General features: G+C 44.4%; 1 protein-coding gene across 1 annotated transcript in view; it reads right to left on the bottom strand.

Annotated features, from left to right (window-relative positions):
* TEP1 (telomerase associated protein 1) overlaps positions 1 to 25,458 on the bottom strand; it is a 2,704,809-nt gene that overhangs the window by 2,069,351 nt on the left and 610,000 nt on the right. The window contains exon 8 of the mRNA XM_044058078.1: positions 20,054 to 20,144. Coding sequence (XP_043914013.1) covers positions 20,054 to 20,144 — 91 coding nt within the window. The remainder of the gene's footprint in view (positions 1 to 20,053; positions 20,145 to 25,458) is intronic.

Genomic DNA, 25,458 nt, shown 5'->3' with positions numbered 1-25,458 from the left:
TGTAATATCTATCAGGCTTAACAGGAGCAGGAGGAAAAGAGTCAGGGGTTAAGTTAGCCTCCGAAAAAGTATCATCCACAATATCCAAAACAGGAGGAATAGCCAGGGGTCTATGTTGGGGGAGAAGAAGAAAATCCCTTAGTCTTTTCTTAGATTCCGAATACTCCTGTCCTTCCCAATGGAAATGTTCCCTCATTTCATGCAAAGTTTCCCCAAAAGAGAAATCCTCAGGGGGAGAAGCTGAAGGAATGGATTCCTCAGTATCAGACTCCTCATAAGGAGGGAAAGAATATTCCTGGTCAAAAGAAGAAACTGAAGAAACAGAAGCCTGATCAGAGGAATCATAATAAACATCCTGCCTTGGCCTTTTATTTGGAGGGGGATGTGAACCCCTAATCATAGTAAGTAAATCCTCCGCCATCTTGAGTAACTGTTTCTGTGACTTGGGAGCTGGTTCAGAAGAGGCCTGTGTTGCAGTCTTTGATTTAGAAGGAGTCTTTGCCTTTATAAGAAGCTGAGTAGGCCTGAAAACCCCTTCGGAAGCCGGTACCTGCACAGCGGCTCCGGACCCATCCAAAGGAGCACTGTCCGAAGGTCCTGCAATTGAAATATTTAAAGGCCTGGTTGGCACCTCAAGAGAGTCCGTTTTGGCCATCGGTTCTGAAATGGCCGACGACAGGCACTGCAAAAGCGCCTCACTGACGACGGCTGAACCTGAAGCTGGCTCCGCTTGTGCGCTATCATCAGATTTGGACCTCGGAGGCCTGTCTTTATCCTTGCGACGTCTGTGAACTCCGGTAGCCGGAACTAACTGTATCCGACGACATTTTGTAGTTAAAGCGCCTACCGAAGTAATGAAAAGCAAAATCGTACCTTCGTTTAATTGTACGTTGATTGAATCTAGCACAAAACGGACAACTAGCTACGTCGTGGTCAGGGCCTAAGCAAGGAATACAGTAAGAATGAAAATCCTTATGAGGTATTTGCTTACCACATGAAATACAATTATTAACTTTTTCTGACATCGGAGTGGAGCAAGAAAAAAGTTTCCCCAATGGGGTACTTAGCTATGAGTGGAGAAGAAAGTCTTCGGACTGAAGTTTATCAGAAAAAATCGTCAGGAGTCAGCCGACCGGCACTTGCGAACTGCTATCACCGCACGGCAAGAAAGACTGGAGAAGATGGCGTCGGCTGTCTGCTTTGTACTCCTGGCGCTCTGACATCAGGGAGCATGGTTGAACAGCCGACGCCGGACCCAGACTTTGGGATTCTGGCCAACCGAGGACTGCCTGCCGGCAGGGAGAACCCTACAGTCATGACTGCAACAGTGAAACACGATGAACATCATGCAAACTCCACACAGAAGGCACCCCAGCCGAGAATCGAACCGGAGGACCTCTTGCTGTGAGGCGACAGCATTAAAGTACAGTTTTGTACCTACCATAAATGTAGATGTTCGAGTGCTAATACAGCTGCAGTAATCACAGATGGGTTTTCAGCCGTCAGGCGGTCCCTCGGTCGGCCGAATTCCAAAGTCTTGGTCCGGCGTCGGTTGTTGTCGCTTACTCTTCTGACGTCAGGAAGGCCAGAGTATATAAGACACAGCCGACGCCATGTTCTTCAGTCTTTCTTGCCCCAGATGTCAGGTGCCCCCAAAAGGAAGGCAATACATAAATAAAGCTAATCCACAAATGCAAGCAAATAAAACATAGCAGGATAACCCAGTCAGGAGGTATGAAGAGGTTTTAGGCCCCATGGCCTTACCAAGAGGGGAAGGAGGGAGGAACCTGTACTGCAGCTGTATTAGCACTCGAACATCTACATTTATGGTAGGTACAAAACTGTACTATGTTCATCGTGCATACAGCTGCAGTAATCACAGATGGGTAGAGTCCCAAAGCTATGCATAGGGTGGTAGGTACTATGAGGAACTGGGTTGAGCCAGAATGCCCTGCAAAACAGCAGTGGCAAAGCCTGCTCTTGTTCTGGAATATAAGGGCAGATGGTAGTGTTTTGTGAAGGTATGTACAGAACTCCAAGTGGCTGCCTCCAAGATATCCTTAGTAGGCACACCTCTGAGGAAGGCTGTAGAGGTGGCTGTGGCCCTGGTGGAGTGAGATCTGATACCAGTAGGGACAGGTTTCCCATGATAGGAGTAACAAAACGTATGCAGTGGCCAATCCACTTGGAAATGGTCTGTTTGGTAACTGGTTTCCTGGAGCCCCTCGGCATAGGACACAAAAGTTGGTCTGATTTCCTGAAGAACTTTGTTCTGTCCAAATAGTAACGTAGCTGCCTATGGATGTCTAAAGAGTGAAGCAGCCTTTCCCCTTTGTTTTGAGGGTTAGGATAAAAGGTAGGAAGGTGTATGGCTTGGTTTAAGGCTACCCTAGATACCACTTTAGGCATAAAAGATGGGTTGGTACGAAGGGAAACCCTGTCCTGATGGAAGATGAGGAAGGGCTGCACTGCCATGAGGGCCTGTAGTTCAGAAACCCTACGAGCTGAAGTGATGGCCAGAAGGAAAGCTGTTTTCCAGGACAAATATTGTAGATCTGTTGAAGCTGCAGGTTCAAAAGGAGGCAAAGTTAATTTTTCTAGTATGTAATTAAGGTCCCAGGCTGGTATTGGTTGTTTCCTTGGAGGTCTTATATTCTTAGCCCCTCTGAGGAACTGCCGTAAGAGTGGGTGTGAGAATAAAGGAGGATCCGTGTTGAATTCTGCAGAAATGGCTGAGGCGTGTATTTTGATTGAAGAAAATGAAAGTCCACTGCTCAGTAGTTCAGCTAGGTACTGTAAAACCTGAGACAAGTTCAATTTTCTAGGGTCCTGCCCTCTTTTCTCATTCCAACAGCAAAACCGCTTCCATTTTGCGGAGTAAGTTTTTCTAGTAGATGGTCTTCTGGCCTCCAAAATGACATCCTGCACCTCCTTGGAGAGTAGAGTTTGATGTGGTGTTAAGGAATTTTCCATGCAGCGAGGTTGAGTGTTTTCAGCTGGCTGTGAAGGGTTTTGTAGGTGTTCTGCGTCAGCAGAAGAGGTATTAGAGGCAGGGACCAGGGAGGAGTATGTGTTAGGCTCCTCAGGAGTGGATACCAGTGTTGCCTTGGCCAGTCTGGAGCAATCAGTATCATCCTCGGTTTGTCTGTTCTTGCTTTCAAAAGTACCTTGGGCAGAAGAGGCAGAGGTGGGAATGCATAAACTGTCCATGTTGTCCAACTGAATGAAAGGGCGTCCACTTTCCAGACCTTTGGATGGAAGGTCCTTGAACAAAACCTTTTCAATTGATGGTTTCTGTGGGATGCAAAAAGATCTATATCTGGCCTCCCCCACGCTTGGACTATCTCCGTAAACACCTGTGGATGTAGCTTCCATTCGTGTGGATCTGTCATATTTCTGCTCAGAGTGTCTGCCAGTGTGTTTTCCATCCCTGGCAAGTACTGTGCTTGAAGTTCGATTTGTCTTTCCAGAGCCAAGTTCCAAAGAGTCATGGCTAGTCTGCACAAGGGGTATGAGTGAGTTCCTCCTTGTTTGTTTATGTACCACATTACTGTGGTGTTGTCTGTTCTTATGAGCAATTGTCCTGGATGCAGGAAGTCCTTGAAAGCTGTAATTGCATTTATTACTGCCAGCATTTCTTTTGATTGATGTGAAGGTGCTTTTCCTTTGGGACCATCTGCCCTGAATGCACCTGTCCTTCATGTGTGCCCCCCAGGCGTAATCTGAGGCGTCTGTGGTTATGACTTGTTTTGCTTGAGGCTTGCAGAATGGGAGGCCTGTGTTTACTTGACATGCTTGGGCCCACCATAGGAATTCCTTTTGTAGACAGGGAATTATTGGAATAATTGCTTCCAAGCTGTGACTGTGTTGAGACCATAGATTTTTTAGGTACCATTGAAGTTTCCTCATATGCAGCTTTGCACGGGATTAGAAGAATGCAAGATGCCATGAATCCCAGAGCCTGCAGGATTTTCCTTGCAGTAAGCCTGGTACTTTTTGCTAGTATTTTGAAGTACTGAGATAATTGCCCTTGTTTTTCTGGCGTAAGGTATGCCATCTGGGTGTTTGTGTCCAAGCTGGCACCCAGGAAGGTTATTTTCTGAGAAGGTGTTAGCTTTGATTTCTCCTTGTTGATGGTGTATCCCAGAGAAAGCAGTAACCGTGTCACATATGCCAGATGTTCCAGTAGTATATGTTTGCTGTCCGCTTGGATCAGGCAGTCGTCCGGATAAGGGTAAATTTGTATCCCTTGAAGTCTGCAATAGGCAATCACTGATGCCAGGCACTTGGTGAATACTCTGGCAGTAGATAAGCCAAAGGGCAATGCAGAGAATTGATAGTGGATTGAACCTGCAAGAAATCTGAGGTATCTTCTGCAGCTTTGTCTGATTGGGACATGCAGGTATGCCTCCTTGAGGTCCAATGTTACCAGCCAAAACTCCTTGCCCAGCATGGGAAGAAGTTGCTGTAATGTGAGCATCTTGAATTTTGAATGCAGTAGGAATGTGTTGAGGATGGATAAGTCCAGAATGGGTCTCCAGTCGGTTCCTTTTCTTGGTACCAGGAAAAGCCTTGAATAAAAACCTTGACCTTGTTGGTGCGTAGGTACCTTTTGTATAGCCCTCATGTTTAGGAGCTTTGAAATTTGCAGATGTGCCTCTACCCTTTGATTTTGAGGTAGGTTTGGCATGCCTCTCATTTTTGGAAGAGTGTGAAATTGAAATTTGTAGCCTCTGCTTATAATGTCCAGTATCCATTTGTCTGTTGTGACAATATGCCAATTGCTTGCAAATAATGCTAGTTTCCCTCCCAAAGGTGCTGCCAGTTGAGACTTGCTTGGCATAGAAAAGAGGGAGTCATTGAGCTTGCTTCCTGTATTGTTGTGCACTGTCTTCGCCACCTCTTGGTGCTGGAGATTGCCATTGTCTGCCTCTATATGACCCTTGTGATTGCCCTCTGCCCCTTCCGCGTCTGTATCTGCCTCTTTGGGGCTTGTCAGTGGCTGGAAAGGACCAGTTTTTTGATGGCCAATTCCTGCTAAATCGTGGTGGCTGAACCTGTAAGAAAGCTTTGACAGTTTGCATAGATTTGGCTTTCTCTTCCATTTTTCGTAATATATCCTCAGCATTAGTACCAAAAAGAACATCCTTTTGTAAAGGTGCATCAAGAAGTTTTGCTTTCACATGATCAGGCAGATTTTGTTCTCTAAGCCAGGCATGTCTGCGAATGACTGATCCTGTAGCAGCCGCTCTACTGGAGGCCTCTAGGGCATCATAACCACATTGTAAAGTGTGTTTACCCACTTGTTCTGCACTATGCATCATATCCTGTAACTCTTAAATCTGGTTGTTCAGGTAGAGACATTTTGCTTTTTAATTGTGATAACAGGAACTGTTGATATTTAATCATATGAAACTGGCAGTTTAAGGCCCTCATGGCTAGGGTGGCCGAGGTATAAACCTTCTTACCCCACCTTTCTAGAGATCTAGATTCCCTTTCTGCAGGAAGTGGATTCTTGGCAGTGGAGGCCTTTATTCCCTTAGGGCCTTGTGAAATGGTTTCAGGGTCAGCATTATGGCCTTTGTAGAGAAATTGGTGAGAACTGGGTACTCTGTAATATCTATCAGGCTTAACTGGTGCAGGAGGCAGTGAGTCAGGATTAAAGCAAGCCTCTGAATAGACATCATCCAGTACCTCCAAAACAGGGGGAATAGCCAGAGGTCTGTGCTGAGGTAACCAAAGAAATTCCCTAAGTCTTTTCTTGGAGTCTGAAAAGTCTTGGCCTTCCCAATGGAAGTGTTCCCTCAAGGTGTGCAAGGTTTCCCCAAAAGAAAAATCCTCAGGGGGGGATACAGAAGGAATAGACTGCTCTGCATCCGAATCCTCAAAAGGGGAATAAGAGTGTTCCTCAGCATCAGAATGCTCTGATAAAATGGATCCCTGATCAGAAGAGGGGGATTCTTCCTCCACCCTGGGTCTCTTGTCAGGAGGGGGCTGAGAACCTCTGATAAGAGTTATTAGATCCTCAGCCATTTTAAGCATCTGCTTCTTAGGCATGGGTCCAGGAGATGGGCCTTGTGCAGCAGGCCTAGTTTGATGCCTGGCTGCTTTGGATTTAGTAAAGGCCTTAATAGAAAAAGAGGATGAAGGCCTAAATACACCATGGGTGGATGTAGATCTGTCCACATTAGTAGGCTCGGCATAAGCTGGAGCTTCGGTTGTAGTCTGGGAAAGGGCCGATGACCCAGCGGTCTCGGGTACAGAAGACACCGCCGAAGGAGTGTCGGTAGTTAGGGACTGCAAAGGCGTCTCACTGAGAGCCGGACCACGTGGAGCCTGTTTCGGCGTGGTGTCGGTGGAGACCGCGGGCCTCGCATGTCGGTCCTTTTCCTTGCGTTTTTTTTGGATGAAACGGTAGTCGGAGTGTCCAACGACATTTTATAGTCAAAAGCTTTACCAAAAAAGTGTTGGGCGAACTTCCTGGCTTGATAGTGCGTTTATTGAAGGTAGCGCCAGCGACAGCCGAGACGTCGTGGTCTGGGCCCAAACAAGGTATGCAAAGGGAATGGAAATCCTTATGCGGTATTTGCTTCCCACAAGAAATACAATTATTAACTTTTTCTGACATCAGTCTGAGGCAAGAAAAGATTCCCCAACGGGGTACTTAGCTTTAATGAAGACTTGGGTCCAAATATTTTCGTAATTCAGGAGCTGGCCGACCGGCACTTGCGAACTGCTTCTGCTTCGGGCACCGCGCGGCAAAAAAGACTGGAGAACATGGCATCGGCTGTGTCTTATATACTCTGGCCTTCCTGACGTCAGAAGAGTAAGCGACAACAACCGACGCCGGACCAAGACTTTGGAATTCGGCCGACCGAGGGACCACCTGACGGCTGAAAACCCATCTGTGATTACTGCAGCTGTATGCACGACGAACATCCGCTGCACCACTGCGCCGCAAAATATCTTTGTTGATAAGGTCCATGATGATTCACTCCATGGTCTTGCAGATAAGGCTAGTCAGGCTAAGAGGTCTATAGTTCTCAGGGTCAGTGGAAGCACCACCTTTGTGCAAGGGGATAACGGTAACAGTTTTCCATTCAGCTGGGATGAAGGTTATGCTTAGACTATGACTGAAAAGACTACCCAGTGATGTTGCTAATTCTTGTTGGAGCCCATGTAGGATGCAGCCTGGGATGTTATGCCCATAGATGCTGTGTTTCTGGTCTTAAAGAGGGTGTGTGTATGACCTGCTCATTACAAATACAAGGCAGGGATGTCGTGGGGTACGTGTGGCGGGGAGAAGGGAGTGAAGTTTTCACAGAACCTGTTGGCTAACAGGTTAGCTATGTCCAGAGGCGCAGTATATGTGGTATCATTAATTACCAGTTCGGCACATCTCTGGGCCTTTCCTTTTAGGTTACAGATGTAACTAAAGAACACCTTATGGTTGTCCCTAGTTGAGGAAGCTTATTTGAATTTGTAGTTTGCTTTGGAGGACTTCACAAAAAGTCTTATTTGCTCATTTAAGCCGAGGAGGGAATGTTTCCAGGTTAGCACTCGCTTTCTCTTACTCTTACACAGCAAATTCTTTCTCTTATTGTAAAGGCTGTTATTGGCAGTTTTCCACCAGGCATGTTTGTTCTTCCTTGAGGAGCTTGTTTTGGTCTTAGCAGGTATGGCCACGTCAATATAGTTATACAGGTGTTTGTATAAAGCATTGGGGAATAGTTGCCAGTTTCATCTGAGGGGTGAGGTGCAGTGAAGCTATTTATACCATCCCATAAGAGGTTATAATCTGCTTTATAAAAGTTTTTTTAGTTTAGTTGCTGCTGGGGGGGGGGGGGGGGGATCAGGTGTGATAGTTACTTCAAATGAGACTGATTTGTGGTCAGATCTCACCAGGGAAGACCTCCCAGTGGGGGTGCTACAGTGGTCCCCCATATTGGTAAGCACCAGATCCAGATGTTGGTGCCCTTATGGGGGGTGTCAACCAGCTGGTCCAGGGCACTGGTGTTAAAGTCGAGGAACCTTTGCACAAGTGCGTTTGAACACAAGTAATGTACCCATTCAATGGATGGGTAGTTAAAGTCACCAAAACCATGGCGTTCGCCTGTATCTTGATAAACTCATGTAGAGCCAAATAGGCAGAGTGGGTGTCCTGATTCATGGAGGGGGTCCTGTAGCTGGCAATGACTTGAATAGTGTCCTATCAACAGTTAATTGCACCTGAAGTGTCTCCAGGTGTCATACTGTTAAACCAATCTGAAGGTACATTTATCTTTAATGAATACTGATACATCACCTCCTTTAGTTTTCACGCTTTCAGTTTGTGGTCTGAACATGTGGAAGGAGGTGTAACCCAGTATGGCTGGGGTGCTCTCCACAGCTTTGAACCAGATCTCCATGACTGCACAAATGTCTGTCTTCCAAGGTGAGGACTGCTTCCATTCAGTGCAGTTTCATGTTAAGACTGCTAGAGTTTAGCAGCATAACCTTGAGGTTGTTTATAGATGGAGTTTTTATGTTGGTAATTTTGTCACTGAGACACTGCCTAAAAAGGCACTATGGGGGTGGCAAGACCCTTAGCCAGTAGCCAAAATCCCAGGGATGACAGATGAAGACGATCTCTGGCAAAGCTTCGAGGTCTGTCAATCATGTCATCCCAGGCTGACACATACTGGATACCCTTAAAACGACACCAGAAAAGTACAGTTTTGTACCTACCATAAATGTAGATGTTCGAGTGTCTTCACTGCTGCAGTCATTACACTTGAGTTATCCTGCCGTCAGGTGGTCCCGCAGTCGGCCAGAGTTCCAAAGTCTTAGTCCGGCGTCAGTTGCTGCCGCTTCTTCCCTGACGTCAGTGCGCCAGGGGTATACAAGATGCAGCTAACGCCATTTTCTTCAGTTTTTCTTGCCCCAGATGTCAGATGCCCCCAAATAGGTAGGCAATACATAATGGAAATAAAACATACAAAAAATGTAAACAACAAAGCCTTCAGCTACCAGCAAATACACCACATAGGTAGTATAGGGTAGAAAGGTATAGATAAGTCCCTGCTAAGAAAGAGGGGATGGCGGGTGGGTAACCTGGACTGCAGCAGTGAAGACACTCGAACATCTACATTTATTGTAGGTACCAAACTGTACTACGTTCATCGTGTTTCACTGCTGCAGTCATTACACTTGCGTTGAATCCCAAAGCTGAGTTAGGATGGCTGGTTCTATAGAGGATTTGGGGTGGCTATGAGGCCCTGCAGCACTGCAGTGGCAAAGCCAGCTCTGGATCTAGAGTAAAGAGGCAAGTGATAATGCTTGGTAAACATGTGTACTGAGCTCCAAGTTGTAGCCTCCAAGATATCTTTGGTAGGTACTCCTCTAAGGTAGGCAGATGAAGTGGCTGTTGCCCTGGTGGAATGTGGCCTAATGTTAGTAGGTACAGGTTTCCCATGCTGTGTGTAGCAGAACCGAATACAGTGTCCTATCCACTTAGAAATGGTCTGCATTGAAATAGCCTTTCCCTGTGATCCTGCAGCATATGCTACAAACAATTGCTCAGTTTTTCTGAAAGCTTTTGTTTTGTCCAAGTAGAAACGTAATTGTCTGTGTATGTCCAAGGAATGCAGAAGTCTCTCCCCTTTGTTCTGGGGATTTGGATAAAAGTTGGCAAATTAATAGTTTGATTAAGAGCCACACTGGATACCACCTTAGGCATAAATGAAGGGTTTGTCCTTAAAGAAACCCTGTCTTGGTGAAAAATTATGAAAGGTTCCACTGCCATTAGTGCCTGTAACTCTGAGACTCTTCTTGCTGAGGTTAATGCCAGAAGCAGAGCAGTTTCCCATGATATATATTTTAACTCTGCTGAATTGGCTGGCTCAAAAGGAGGTAAAGTTAGTTTTTCCAAGACAAAATTGAGTTCCCAAGTTGGTGTTGGTGCTCTCCGGGGCTGTCTTATGTTTTTAGCCCCTCTGAGATATTGTTTTAGCAATGGATGAGAGAAAATAGGAGGATCTGTGTTGTAATGAGCCGAGATGGCAGAGGCGTGGATCTTAATGGAAGAAAAGGATAGTCCTTTGTCCAGCATCTCAGTCAAGTATTGTAATATCTGAGGAATATTTGGGACAAGAGGGTCAAAGTTTTGAGCCTGCTTCCAGGCGCAGAATCTCTTCCACTTTTCTGAGTAAGATTTCCTGGTGCTAGGCCTCCTGGCCTCCAAAATGACATCCATAACAGCTTTAGAGAGTGGTGTTGTCTGTGTGATTAATGAATCTGCCATGCAGCCAGGTTTAAAGTTTTGAGCTGACTGTGCAGGATCTGATGGTCTTGTTGAGTCAGAAGGTGTGGAGTTTGAGGTAGAATCCAAAGTGGGCCTTCAGCTAAATTCTTTAAGATTGGGTACCAGTGCTGGCATGGCCAGTCTGGGGTAATCAGGATCATCTGTGGTTTCTCATCTGGCTTTTAGGAGTACTTTTGAAAGGAGAGGCAGTGGTGGGAAGGCATAAACTGTTAGGCTTTTCCAACTGAATGAGAGAGCATCCACTTTCCATGCTTGTGTAAGTCCTTGTGCAGAATTTTTGTAGTTGGCAATTCTCTGGGGTGGCAAAAAGATCTATGTCTTGGCACCCCCATTTCTGCATTATCATGTTGAATACTTGTGGATTTAATTTCCACTCGTGAGGATCCATGATGTTTCTGCTTAAGTCGTCTGCCAGCGTATTTTTCTCTCATGGCAGGAATTGCGCTTGCAGATTAACTTGATAGGTTAGAGCTGTGTTCCACAAGGTCATGGCTTGTCTGCATAGGGGATAAGAATAAGTGCCCCCTTGCTTGTTTATGTACCACATGACTGTGGTGTTGTCTGTCTTTAATAATAGTTGTCATGGGTGCAGAAGGTCCTTGAAAGCTGTTAGGGCATTTTGTACAGCCAACATCTCTTTTTGATTGATGTGAAGATGTATTTGGTCTGCGGTCCACTTGCCCTGAATACATTTTCCTGCCATATGTGCTCCCCAGGCGTAATGTGAAGCATCTGTTGTTAGTGTCTGCCTGGCTGTGGGTAGAGTGAAAGGCTGTCCCTTGTTGAGGTGACATGCCTGTGCCCACCATCGAAACTCCTGTTGTAGGCAGGGAATAAGAGGTATTACTGCTTCCAAACTGTGACAGTGCTGAGTCCAAACACTTTTTAGGTACCATTGTAATTTCCTCATATGCAGTCTGGCATATGGAATTAGAAGAATGCAAGATGCCATGAATCCCAAGGCCTGCAGAATTTTTCTTGCAGGGAGTTGGGTCTTTGTTGCCATCAATTGAAAGTACTGAATCGGTTGTCCTTGCTTGTCTGGCATGAGATAAGCCATCTGGGCCATTGTATTTAAGCTGGCACCCAGGAATATCATCTCTTGTGAGGGCACTAGTTTTGATTTCTTTTCATTTACTGTGTACCTAGGCAAAATAGCAACTTTTTTACAAACGCCAGATGCTTTAGAAGAATGTCTTTGCTCTCTGCTTGAATAAGGCAGTCGTCCAGGTATGGATATATTTGAATTCCTTTTTGTCTGCAAAATGCAATTACTGGTGCCAGGCACTTTGTGAAGACCCTGGGCGCAGTAGATAAGCCAAAGGGCAGTGCAGAGAATTGATAATGCATCGAATCAGCTATGAATCTGAGGTATCTTCTGCAATTTTGTCTGATAGGGACATGCAGGTATGCCTCTTTGAGGTCCAAAGTAACAAGCCAAGCCTTCTTGCCCAGCATGGGAAGAAGCTGCTGTAGTGTCAACATTTTGAATTTCGAAACCTCCATGTAAGTATTTAGAATAGAAAGGTCTAGTATGGGTCTCCAGGCTTTGTCCTTTCTGGGAACCAAGAAGAGTCCTGAGTAAAATCCTTGTCCCTGTTCCTGTTGTGGCACCTTTTGGATAGCTCTCATGTCCATGAGGGCTGCAATTTGCTTTTGTGCCTCTGCCCATTGATTCTGTGGCAGGTTTGGCATTCCTTTTAGCCTTGGTAGAGTGTGAAAGTGGAACCTGTAACCTTGAGACACAATGTTCAGAAACCATTTGTCTTGGGTGATTATATGCCAATTTTGTGAAAAAAGTGCTAGTTTTCCCCCTAAGGGAGCTGCCAAAAGGAAAGAGTTTGGCTTTTGAAGGGGGAAGTCATTGGGACTGTTTCCTGTAAGGTTGTGACTTGTCCTCACCTCCTTTCGGGGTAGTAGCACCCCAATTTCGTGGTCTGTAAGAGCCTTGGGGCTGAGATCTGCCTCTTGGGTGTCTGTATCTGCGTCTTTGTGGTCTGTCTGACACTGGAAAGGACCAATTTTTCGAAGGCCAATTTATACTAAACCGAGGTGGCTGTACCTGTAAGAAATCCTTTACTGTTTGCATAGATTTTGCCTTATCCTCCATTTTTGTTTAATACCTCTTCTGCCTTAACACCAAATAGAATATCCTGTTGTAAAGGAACATCCAATAATTTAGCATTAACATGATCAGGTAAAGCTTGTTCTTTTAACCAAGCATGCCTTCGTATCACAGATCCTGTAACTGCTGCTCTACAGGAAGCCTCTAATGAGTCAAATCCACATTGCAAAGTATGTTTTCCCACTTGTTCAGCTGCATGCAATAATTCCTGCATTTCCTTATATTCAGGATGTTCTGAAACTGTAATCATTTTCTGTTTTAACAGAGACATTAAATATTGCTGGTATTTAAGCATGTGGAACTGGCAATTTAAAGCCCTCACTGCTAAAGTTGCTGAAGTGTAAACTTTCTTTCCCCATCTGTCTAATGCTCTAGAATCCATGTCAGAGGGAACTGGACTCTTAGCCGTGGAAGCCTTTACCCCTTTGGGACCCTGGGAAATCGTTTCTGGATCAGCAGCAGGGTTTCTATAAAGAAATTTGAGAGAGTCAGGGACTCTGTAGTATCTGTCTGGCTTGACTGGTGCAGGGAGCAAAGAATCAGGATTTAAACTGGATTCAGAGAACACATCATCCACAATATCTAACACTGGTGGAATAGCCAGGGGTCTGTGTTGAGGTAGTAAGAGAAAATATCTGAGCCTTTTCTTGGATTCTGAGTAATCCTGGCCCTCCCAATGGAAATGCTCCCTCATGGTATGTAAATTTTCCCCAAAAGAATAATCCTCAGAAGGAGATGCTGAAGGAATAGATTCTTCAGCATCTGAGTCCTCATGGGGGGTAAAGAGTATCCAAGGTCTGAAGAGGAATCAGAAGAAATGGAAACCTGGTCAGAGGAATCATAGTCTGTATCCTGCCTAGGCCTTTTATCAGGAGGGGTATGGGAACCCCTAATCAGAGTAATTAAGTCTTCGGCCATTTTAAGCATTTGTTTTTTAGGCATGAAGGCCTGTCCAGGTGAATGCTGTACTTGCTTCTTTGTCTTTAATGGAGTCTTTGACTTGTCTGTAGTTTTTATGGTAAGCTGTGAAGGTCTGAAAACACCCTCAGAAGCCGGTGCCTGCTCAGCGGCTCCGGACCCATCTGAAGGATTAGTTTCCGCAGGCCCAACACCTTGAGTATCCAGAGGCCTAGTCATCTCCACGTGGGAGTTGGAGGCGGCCTGTGGCTCTGAGGTAGCGGGTGTCAGGGGCTGCGAAAGTGCCTCACTGAGAACCGGCGAACCTGCGACTGGCCTAGAAGAGGCTTCATCGTCAGTTTTGGACCTCGGATGCCTGTCCTTATCCTTGTCTTTGCGTTTTTTTGTGTATTCCGGTCATTGGTTGTTCCGACGGCATGGTATAATTAAACCTTCAGCCAAAGTAATGGCGAGCAAAATCAAACCAATGTTTAATAGTACGTTTGTTAAATCTAGCACAAAACCGACAACTAGTGATGTCTTGGTCTGGGCCTAGGCATGGAATACAGTAAGAATGAAAATCCTTATGAGGTATTTGCTTCCCACAAGAAATACAATTATTAACTTTTATTGACATCGGTCTGAAGCAAGAAAAAGTTTCCACAATGGGGTACTTAGCTTTGTAGAAGACTTTGGTTCTGAAATTCAAATTGAAAATCTCAGGAGTCGGCAGACCGGCACTTGCTAACTGCTTTTGCGTGAGGCACCGCACAGCAAGAAAGACTGAAGAAAATGGCATCGGCTGCATCTTATATACCCCTGGCGCACTGACGTCAGGGAAGAAGCAACAGCAACCAACACCGGACCAAGACTTTGGAACTCTGGCCGACTGCGGGACCACCTGACGGCAGGATAACCCAAGTGTAATGACTGCAGCAGTGAAACACGATGAACATCTAAGCCAATCACTTAAGTCAATCATTTTCTGTTTGCACTGAACCATCATCTTAGGTGAAGGTAAAATGCTGCTTAAGGATTGGGACATACCTGCCTGAGACGCATAGTCCGAGAGCTCAGTCATGTCTTCCTTCATTGATGTACATCTCAAGTCATTCACAGCAACACGGACTATGACAGAGTCATAACAATACCTGTTGTTGAGAGACTTGAGTGCATGTGTGATATGGTGGATCCTGGTACCTATCAGCTGACCGTGACCTCTTCCTTGTCCTGCCTGGTGAGAGGGACATCTGTGTGTCTCACCATGGAATCACCTATGACTAATATGTTTGGTTTTGTGTTTTGCCTTAAGGGCTTGAAAGGTATGACACTGGTGCATGAGCTATTATGTGTATTGTGTTCTGCAGAGGAACTATTATGTGTAGTGTGCTGTGCTTGTGTTTGTGCTTGGGAGGTCTCTGGTGTTTAGGTATGTTTCTGGTAAGGACCTCCGCATATGTAGGTATGTGTCATGTAGGTTTGGGAGGAGTAGGAGGTGAGGTGTGCATACTAACAACTTGTCACTGTCATATGTATTGAAGGTTCTTAATATAGCTGCATCTCTCACATGTTGAGTTTGCATGGACTAGAAGTAAAGGGGTTGTCAGTAAACATGAGGCAGTTGCTACACTGCCTCAGGGTGAGCATGTTGACAAACCAAGCTAGCTGGAGAAACTTTAGGAAATTGTCTGTCCATTGTATTAGGTAAATTTATACAGTCAGGAAAAGAGGTCGCACTTTGGAGTGGCTAGTGGGTGAGAAGTGTATTGATACTTCTGAAGCTAGACTAGGCTTAGTGGTCCACCTGACAGTAGAGCAGGGCAATAAAAAACCTCTGGAGGACCTCAAGTAAAGTGCTAAGGGAAAATTTAACAGGCAAAATGTTTGCGTCAATAACCACTAATTATAACCACTGCTATACTGCAGTGCACAATAGTGTGCTACACACAAACGCAAACATAGAGTTTAAATAAAACAAGAAATAACCCTTTTAACTCAAACTAGCCAGTAAGGATGCTCTCTCTCTGAGCTCTTGTTCAATCACCCTCGATTAGATGGGATCCAGACACCACTCTCCTCCCACAAGGGCATAGAAGGGCATTCTCCAACAAAGATGGCTTTGCTCAAAAGGTACAAAACAGACCCAGAAACAGCAAACCTGGAACTGGGCTATGCTACAGCTGAACTAGTACCATGTGGCAAAAACAGTTCAGACAATTCAAACAGACAGTAGAATGCAAATACAAATTAAAAGTGCAATATAAGAGCAAAAGCGGGCACTTACAGTTAAGTTGGACGCAATGAATGCCTCAGATCTTTCAGTATCTCAGCGATGAGCTGGTTTTAGTGCTCAAGTGATAGCAAACAGTCTAGATTCAGCAAGTCTGAATCAAGCCTAAGCCATAAAATGCAGAACTTCTAGAAATCTAAAGTGCATAAAATCGCAGTCACAACAACAAATAAACAGTTTAAATTAATCAGCAATTCAGTAGAAAATTGTTCTCAATGTACAATGTAGGCTTTAGAAATGCTTATTTTTCAGCTGGTTTTTGTGTTCAAATTATACCAAACAGTCTAGATTCAGCAAGCCTGAATCTAGCCTATGCTATAAAATGCAGAAGTACTAGAAATTCAAATTGCAATCACAACAGCAAAAACAGTTTAAATAAAGAGGCAACTGGCAATTCAGTAATATACTCCCACAAGAGTGTAGACTACAAACCTTCCTAGTGTGAAATAACTGGTCCAGAACCCAAGACCTTAAACCAGAACAAAGTCACTTAGAATAACAGGCACAATAAGCCTTCAACCAGCAATTGTCAGCTTAGAAGAGTGTAGGTTATCCTCTCCTTCCACAAGAGTTTAGACCACAAATCTTCCTAATGTAAAATAACTGTTTTGGAACCCTAGTGGTTAAACTGGAACAAAGACACGTAGAACAACAGGCACAGTAAGCCTTCATCCAGCACTTTCCAGCTCAGAAGAGCAGAGGCTACCCTTTCCTCCCACAAGTGTGCAGACCACAAACCTTCTTAATGTAAAATAAATACCCTAAATTCCAAGTCCTTAAACCAAAACTAACAGACTTAGAATAACAATTACAATTAAATCAGGCTGCTAATAAGCAGTAATAAATGCAGCCGAATAAATGCAATTGAACACTTTTAAATAGCAAGCAGCAAAAGCAAAATAAAGTAGAAAGAGACACAAATACAGTAAAAGCAGCTGAATAAAGTGTAATTTGTTTTCTACAATAGCACTAGTATGCTTATTCTTCAGTCATCTGACATGTGCCTCTCTCTCCATACTGTCATGAATACCCTCAGCAGCCATTTCTCCCCTTCTCACCCAACATCTTGATCATATCTGTTGTACCTCATTACCTCACCTCAGCCTGCTGCTTTCCCTGACTTCATTACCTCCAGTGCTGTTCCTACTTCTTCTAGGGTAGGCTCCTCCTCTTTTTGATTCATTGCAGGCTGAATCTGGGGCAGTACAGCTTCTAAGGGTTTTTCCTTCATTCAGAAACTGCTAAAAGTACTCCAATCTGCCTCTGATTTCCTGAGGGCTGGTGAGAAGGTTGTTGTTGGCATCCTTTACAAAAAGTGTCTGCAAATTTTCTTTATCTTTCTGTTTTTGACTTGCAACCTGATACTTGGAGTATCACAGTTTTCAGTTGCAACATTTAAACGTTGCACATATTTTAAGTTCTCTTGACCATCTGTTGATTAAATGACATTAATTTATCTAATAAGTCTGAGTGAGAGCTCCGCAACTTATTCATTTTGAGGTGCAAGGAGGAAATATGCTGGAAGCATGGCCATGATCAATTCATGGAAATGCTTTTTCTTATGCCCTGACATTCTTCCATGCATATGTTCAGTGACACTTCTGGGGTCGTACATTCAATATGCATTGTGAAGGACTGTCACTCGATTTTGTCACAACAAAAACCTGCAGGCGCCACGTACTGCCTTGACAACACCTCTAGTGGTTCTCCAGCCTCCACTAAGGAGATGGAACACAGCAAGTGCTCCCAGGCAACCCCCTCCCCCACCCACACACACCTCTCACCCAGAGACATGTCAGTAGGCTTAGTCTCTCATTCTTCTACTTCCAGTCAGCTCCTCCAGTGACGGAGCTCATACGTTATCTGAGGTCATCTCGTTCATAGTCAGAGCTCTCTCTCTCTGCTATAAGCCAAATTAGTATACAAAGCTTGGGCAAAAAATTGCGCATACTAAAAAAGGCATAACTGTGTGAAATTTAGTTTGTGTCTTTCGGCTTTTCCCGGTCAGGGGTCGCCACAGCGGAACTCCAGCCCGCTAATGATTGGCAGTAGATTTTTACGTGCTGGCTTGCCGAGCCTAACGCACAACCTTCAACGAAGGAACGCCTATTCACGCATGTCGACACACAGAAGACACTCTAACTGAGAATCGAACGGGCAACGTCTAACTGTGAGGCGACAACGCTACCGCAGCACCACCACCGCAGTATAACTGTGTGAAATTTAGTATAGGTTTCATATTATATTATTTTCATCTGGAATCATTAACAAATGAGTTTCCTCAGAGCACTTCACACATAGATACCTGCCATATTGACATCCAAGCCACGTTTTTACTGTCTAAACACACCATTCATTTTGGCAAACCTAAATAATATTTTACAAAAGCAAACATAACTTGACACAGAAAAGATGTTAATGAATGCAGTTTAGAGGTTATGCCAGCTTTGGTAATGTTTAAGATGTACTGCTTAATTTAAGCAGAAAATTCTGTAAGAGACTGGTAGTCTGAAATATGGGAACATTCTTCTTTAACATTGCTTTCTGAATTACTAGCATCTTGGGAGCTACCTGGTGAAGTACAGTGGTATAAATGTTACATTAGGTCCTAGTGGGACTAACCAGGTTAATAAAGGATAAACAAATAAAAAAATAAAAATAAAAAAAAAAAAATAAAACATATTAAGGAGAAGATTCATCATTAGCTAGGATTATCAAAGCAGCAGCAAGGTGGCTGTTGTAGAGAAAATGTAGTATGTGATTACCTCAAGGAGACTGCACAAATCCTGCCTGTTAAGCTTAAAAGGTTTGTAAAAAATCAGAGTTCTGTGGCACTGGATTGCCTATAACAATAGTTAACTGCAGTGAGCAGCAAAGAATGGCAGAATAACAGCAGCAGCTATAAATGTCACAGCAGCACATTCGAATGGCATACATCTTCAACTTGACTCCCAGGCCTTATCTAGCGGAGGCCTATCTATTGTTATCTAGCATTCCATTGCAAGCACACACAACTTTCCCTTGAGAAAAGAACATTCTGAAGTTTTTCCTTGAGAGCAGTTATTTCTGCATGTCTCATGCTTAGCCAGAAACATTATCTTTTCCCATCTAATGAACTGTCTTTTTCTGAAACTATATGCATAAAATGACAACACAGGCCTTACTTTACATATTCAGGCATATGCATGATCTATACTAATGTTTATATTCTACCTTATGTCTTCTAACAACTGCATTTAAGTAAAGCCCTGATCTTATAAGGCTGATTAATGCTTTACCTATTACTTTTATAGAAATATACTAGAATATAACTTGCTGTCACAGAGAAGGTAACTGCAAATGACCTCTCTGAGGCATGTAAATAACTGGTGACAAGACAATTATTTTGTTCTTGAACTATCAGTGGAAGATATGAGAGGGAATTTTCATGCAATTATGTATAACCTTACTTAAAGCTGTGTAGGTAATGTGTGACAGCTTCTTTCTTTCCCAAGGGGGAAAAAACGAAGACCTGACCTTGAATGCTAAAGCTTGTGGCAAACACTCCAGTTCTCTTGATTATTTGCAGTGCAATTAGCTACTAAACTACTGACCACTGACTAGTGGAGTTCTTACACTTTAACTATCATTTTCTACAAGTGTTTTAGAAAGTATAAAGTACAGTAAGTAACAACTAAATTTGCATCTCAGCCTGGATGAGTGAACACCATGTGAAGCATTTTGGGTTAGTGGACAGTCCCACTCTTGTCCAAGTAACACATGATGTCCTTGACTCAAGGATGTGTAAGAGACAATAGTAAACAGGTCATTAATTCACCATTAAACAAATGATTTAAAAGTGGAGTGACATCTTGTTCTAATGGTACAGGTATCACTGACAGTGTACACCAGGGTATTGGTGATATAGTGAAACAAGAGTGCTATTTATGCACTCCAGTGCTAAGTATTAGTCAGAATGGATTAGATAGTTAAATGCTTTGTTATAATAATAGGTTTTAGTCCAGTCAATGACATTTAGATGGATTCATATAGACACTTGTAGTTTTTAAAATAAAGCATGTAATACTCATTTAAAGTATGTGGGTGTGACAGTCTTATCAAACTGCCCGTGAACCAGCCATAACTTTCATCTGTTGTACAAAGAATCGTCAACATTTCATACATACAAGAAAAAAAAAGTTGGCACAGAGTGCTTACTTTATTTCTGGGATACAATATCACTTTATTATTTCATGCTGCCAAGGTCTGTATTTACAGCAAGCATGTGGGCTCAAAGGACCTTACTTTACAAAGGAATAAAACAAGAGTATACAAGCATTATTACTTTACTAAAGTGACCTGTGGATAACTTTAAACTTTCATAAAAATGAAAAATTGCTCCTCAAATTTTTGCACCTCAAATGTTATACTGAAATTATTGATTAAAAAGGAAACTTACCCCTTTGCCCCAGCTTGCTTTCCAGTTCCATGATCACCTTATAAGCAGACAAAAATCGAAATGGGAACTGTCGGCTCCGAATAACTGATTTCTACATCATTAACAGAAAAGCACAACATGAGTGAGAAAGTAATATACATTTATAACACAGTATATTATGCACACTTAAAAAGTTTAATGAATGAGAATGAAATGGACAGTAATTACATTTCTTAAATAATTTAAATGCAACAGAATGCACAAAAATAAGACATTGTAATAAAAAAAGAAGTTATGTTCTTTCCATAACGTTCCATGTGAGTTGTTCATCTCAACTTTGTTCTTTACATGTGGGTTCGGAGCCGATCCATCGGCTAGGAGTCGGCAGCTTTCCAAGCTCAAGATCTTTGAGTTAGCTCGAGGCACAGTCCCTATCCCATGATGCTCTCCTACCAACCCCGGATCTAGTTTGCTGAACCAGCAAGAAAAAAACACACTAAGCAACCAATTATAAACAATGTATAAAGTACATACTATTTACAATAGCTAAACAATAATCTGGTTGGAAAGAAGGACATTAGCAAGACCAACCAGACCACCAGTCATACCTGTTCTTCCATAACCACCTAGAGGGAGAAGGTGGGAGGGAGTGCAAGAACAAAGGCGAGATGAACAACTCACATGGAACGTTATGGTAAGAACACAACTTCTTTATGTGAAGTTGTTCAATCTCGCAGTTTGTTCTTTACATGTGAGTAGCGTCCCAAGCACCCTAATCCTGGGCAGCTCACGGGAGTATATTCCTGAGAACGGTGGAACCTTAGGAAGCCCTGTCCCTGGAGGCCCTGTCCACTTTGTAATGAGTGATAAACGTATGAGGTTTGGACCAAGTAGAAGCTGCACAAATGGTGTCCAAAGGTAGACGGGCTGTGTGGGCTAAAGATGTAGAAACAACCCTGTCCATTCTAAAGGTTGTTTAGCTGAAGAATATACAAATTTTATACACTCAACAATCCATTTGGACAATGTAACTTTGGATACCAACAAACCTTTCTTATTGTCTGCATAGGAAACGAATAGTTGATCAGATTTCCTAAATTATTTTGTTCTGTCCAAGTAAAACCTCAATTGTCTGTGAACATCAAGCTTATGTAACATGTACTCCATTCTATTAGCATGATGTCTGAAAAAAGTAGGAAGGTCAATAGACCGGTTCAAATTTGCCTCGGAGCAGACCTTAGGAAGAAAGGTAGGATTTGTTATTAAAGACACTGTTGGGGTGAAAGACTAGATATAGGGGCCTGATAGAAAGTGCTTGTAGTTCAGAAACTCTACGAGCTGAAGTAATAGCCACTAGGAAAATTGTCTTCCAAGAAAGGAACTTCAAAGGACAAGATGATGCAGGCTCAAAAGGTGGAAGAATGAGTTGAGATAGCACCAAATTCAGATTCCAGGTAGCACCAAATTCAGATTCCAGGTAGTAACAGGATGTCTGATAGGTGGCCTAAGGTGATGTGTCCCTTTCAAAAAGGCTTTACATAATCTGTGGGACAATGTTTGAGCCACTGCATCCCACATGGAAGTTAGATATGGCAGCTAATTGAACCCTTATCGTCGAAGCTGCACCACCATCGTGAAAGAGCGTAGTCAAGAATTCCAGAATACTATGAATAGGGGCAACATAGGGATCAATACCATGCTGAGAAGCCCAATGAACAAATCGTCTCCATTTGCTATTGTAAAGTTTCCTGGTGGAGACATTGTGAGAGGAAACTAAAACATGTTGAATCGCTGGGGACAAATCATGTGACCTGGCTAAGTTGGGAAGTGGAGCAGCCAAGCTGTCAGTTGGAGGGAGACAAAAGAGGGATGAAGAATTCCCGACAAATGAGTCAGAAGGTCTGGCACTGGGTCCAGAACCTCAGGTTATTCCACTTGGTATTACTGTAGGAAGGGGAACCATATCTGCCAAGGCCAAAATGGGGCTATTAGAATAACAGTCCTTACCAGACTTTTGGCTTTCTGTAAGAATATGGGAATCAGAGGGACTGAGGGGAAGGCATATAGGAGACCCGAGGGCCAATCGTGTACAAGTGAGTCCCCTTGGGCTGTCTCCCCATGGGGGGTACAGGGCAAAGTAGCTTCTGCATTTGGCATTCATCGGGTATGTAAAAAGGTTGCAGCAAGGCTGGCCCCAAATGTGGAATATCCTTTCCATTTGTTCTTTAAGGGACCACTCGTGGGGCAACAGAATGGCTCTGCTCAGTTTGTTCGCTATCACGTTGGATGACCCGGGTATGTGCGTTGCTATCAGAAAAGCGCCCGATGGATACAGCCCACTGCCAAAGTCTCAGGGCCTCTTGGCATAAGGGGTAAGACTTGGTACCCCCTTGCTGGTTGATGTACCAGACTACCGACATGTTGTCTGTCTGTATTGCAATCGTCTCTCGAGGTAGAGAGTTGTGAAAGTGTTGCAACGCTAGAAACACCACTCTCAACTCTAAGACACTGATGTGCAAATCAGATTCCATGTCTGACCAAGTGCCTTAGACAGTTCTTCCCTGAAATAGCCCCCCCCCCACTATCAGGGAAGCATCCGTGGTCACTGTGGCTGAGGAGGGGGAAGGACAAATGGGTGACCTACAGTAACTTGGTGGCTGTTCAACCACCAAAGAAGGTCCTTTTTGCAAGCATTTGTCAGAATAATCTTGTGTGACATTGGAAGCTGTTGATAAGACCACTGTGTGAATAGTAGCCATTGGAGTATCCTCATGTGCATTCGGCTCAGAGGAACCACTATGAGTGTAGCTGCCATGATGCCTAACAGCTTCAGAAACTGGAATGCCGGAACTCTCCTTTCCATTAACAACTGGGACACTTAACTTCGCAAAGATATTACTCTTTCTTGAGGCAACCTGACCAGGGAGGTGGTGGTGTCTAGATCTGCTCCTATAAAGGAAATATGCTGTGATGGCAATAAAGCAGATTTTTTGAAATTTAAGGTTATGTCCAACCTGGAACACAGGTTGATGGTGTAATCTCTGGTGCAAATTAGTTGACGCCTGGTGTTGGCGGTGAGGAGCCAGTCGTCGAGATATGGAAACACCCAGAATCCTAAACGTCTCAGGTGAGCTGTGACCACTGCCCTACATTTGGTGAACACTCTGGGGGCTGTGGTGAGACAAAAGGGCAGAGCTCGGAATTGGTAGTGACTAGCCCCCAGCCAGAAATGCAAGTGATCTCTGGATGGCCTGGCCATTTTGATGTGGTAGTACGCATCCTTGAGATCTATAGAGCACATCCAATCACCCGTTTCGAGAAACAGAAGTATCGATTGAAGCATGACCATCCGGAACTTTTCCTTTTTGACAAATGTATTTAGTTTGCTGAGGTCTAAGATGGGCCTCCAGATCCCTGTTTTCTTTGGAACTAAAAAGAACCTGGAGTAAGTTCCGGATCTTATCTGGTCTGCCGGGACTGGCTGGATGACTCTTTTTCTAGCAGCCTTTGAATTTCTATGGTTGTTAGAGTCTGCAGACTGGGTGTAACATCTGGTATTCTTGTACGAATGGAAGGGGATTCTGAAAAGGGAATGATGTAACCTCTGGTAATTATGCTTTTTACCCAAGAATCTGATGCAATTCCTAGCCAGATGTCTGGGTATAAAGCTAAGCGATCCCTGACTGCCTCCAGAGCAGGACGGTTGGACCTATTCTCAGGAGCGTTGATAGGGCTTGCCAAGGAACTGCTCCCTGTCATGCTGGTTCTGTGGACCCCCTTTGCCGCCTTGGCGGCTTCTACCATTACACCCCCCTGCCCCTGGAGGGGGGTTCACTACGTGTGTTCTGGAAAGCTCCTTGGGACTTTCAGAACCACATTTTTCCACCTTTCTGCCCTTTGGGGTATGGTCTTTGGGGTCTGGTATTTTCTGGTGGAAAAACAGACTCCTAGGGCAGATAAGAGTCTTTCCTTCCTGCTCACATCTAGTGAGTGTCTCCTTGACTTTAGGCCCAAACAAGGAAGAGCCATCAAATGGGGTATTAACAAAGGAAGACTTGAAGGCTTCCGCAAAGGAGCATAAGCGCATCCAGGATTGTCTCCACAGAGCTATCGCTGAACCTGCTGCCCAGCTCGATCCATCGGCTGCATAAGAAATAAGCCACATGGACGAGTTCAGAATAGAATTAAGGGTGTTAAGCTGTGCCGTTACTTTCTCTGAAACAGCATCATCTGTTTTGCCCTGCAGAGTATCTCCAAGCTCTTTGAGGAGATCTCGTTGAAGACGGGTAAAGTGGGTCAAATAGCTGAGCGATCTCATTGCAAATGTTGCAGAACTAAAGATGCGTTTCCCGTATCTGTCCATAGTCCTAGAGTCTTTAGTAGGAGGATGAACAGAAGAAGAGGTTTCTGACATCTCTTTCTTGGTGGCCGCCGCCACCACCATGGCATCAATGGGGACTCCCTTCATAAGAAAAGACCTGTCTTGATGGGAGGTGATAAATTTGTTGGGCCTCCGAGGGACCGGTTTCCATGGAATCAGGAGACTCCCACGCCCTTCGAGAGACCAAGACCATTAATTCGTCAAAGGGCGGAGTAACCTAGGAGGTGGAAGGTTGAGACCCAAAGGCCTTCAGAAGCACTGACTCAACCTCAAGTAGGGGTAAGGGACTGCCAGTCACCCCTCTGCCTTAATATTTCCAGGATGTCTGCAAATGAGACTGCAAATGAGACGTCCTCAGAGGAGAACCATGGGGACCCTTCTGATTCCTCTAAGTCGGTGTCTGATCTTAAGGTTTCCTGAGGGGAATCTAAATGCCTGCTCTTGCACAGTCTTTTTCTGGGGACTTCATCAGTGGGGGCATCTGGTGAAGTCTCAGTTAAGCAGGGGTCACCCAATGGGCTTACCTGAAGCTCTGGGTCTCGACGCTTGGTGGGGACCTGTGGTGTAGGGACAGAACATGACCCTTTAGGGGAGGAAGAGGAAAGATCCAAAGAGATAAGGGTCTTAGCAGACATGACCATCCTCATGGCATCGAAGGCACTGGTTTCCTGACCCAAGGAGTTTGCTGGTTCCGAAGAAGACGGCAACCTCCCAGGGGCTGAGACCACAGGCTCCGAATCACAGGACGGAACCGAGCTCATCTGTGCCGAAGCCCCAAGAGGGAAAGTCTGAATCAAAGCGTCGGTTTGACTCTCTCCCCTGGAACCAGCGAGAAAGTGTCAGCTCCGAAACTCTTCGATCGGAACCGAAGAAGTCAAGGTCGATGGAGCTGAGGGCACTGGAACAGGCCTTGGCTCCGAGGGTTCCAACACTATCAGATCCTCTTTTTCTGGCTCCGAAGGCTCAACTGGCCTCAGAGGAGAAGCATCGAAGCCAACTTGGTCAAGGCTGAAAGCAAGTTGGCCAGGGCCGGGTTCACCAAAAG

Source organism: Protopterus annectens, chromosome 16.part0, assembly GCF_019279795.1.
Source record: "Protopterus annectens isolate FY-2018-M chromosome 16.part0, PAN1.0, whole genome shotgun sequence".
Taxonomy (NCBI): Eukaryota; Metazoa; Chordata; order Ceratodontiformes; family Protopteridae; genus Protopterus; species Protopterus annectens.
This window is presented reverse-complemented; position numbering and strand designations above follow the sequence as displayed.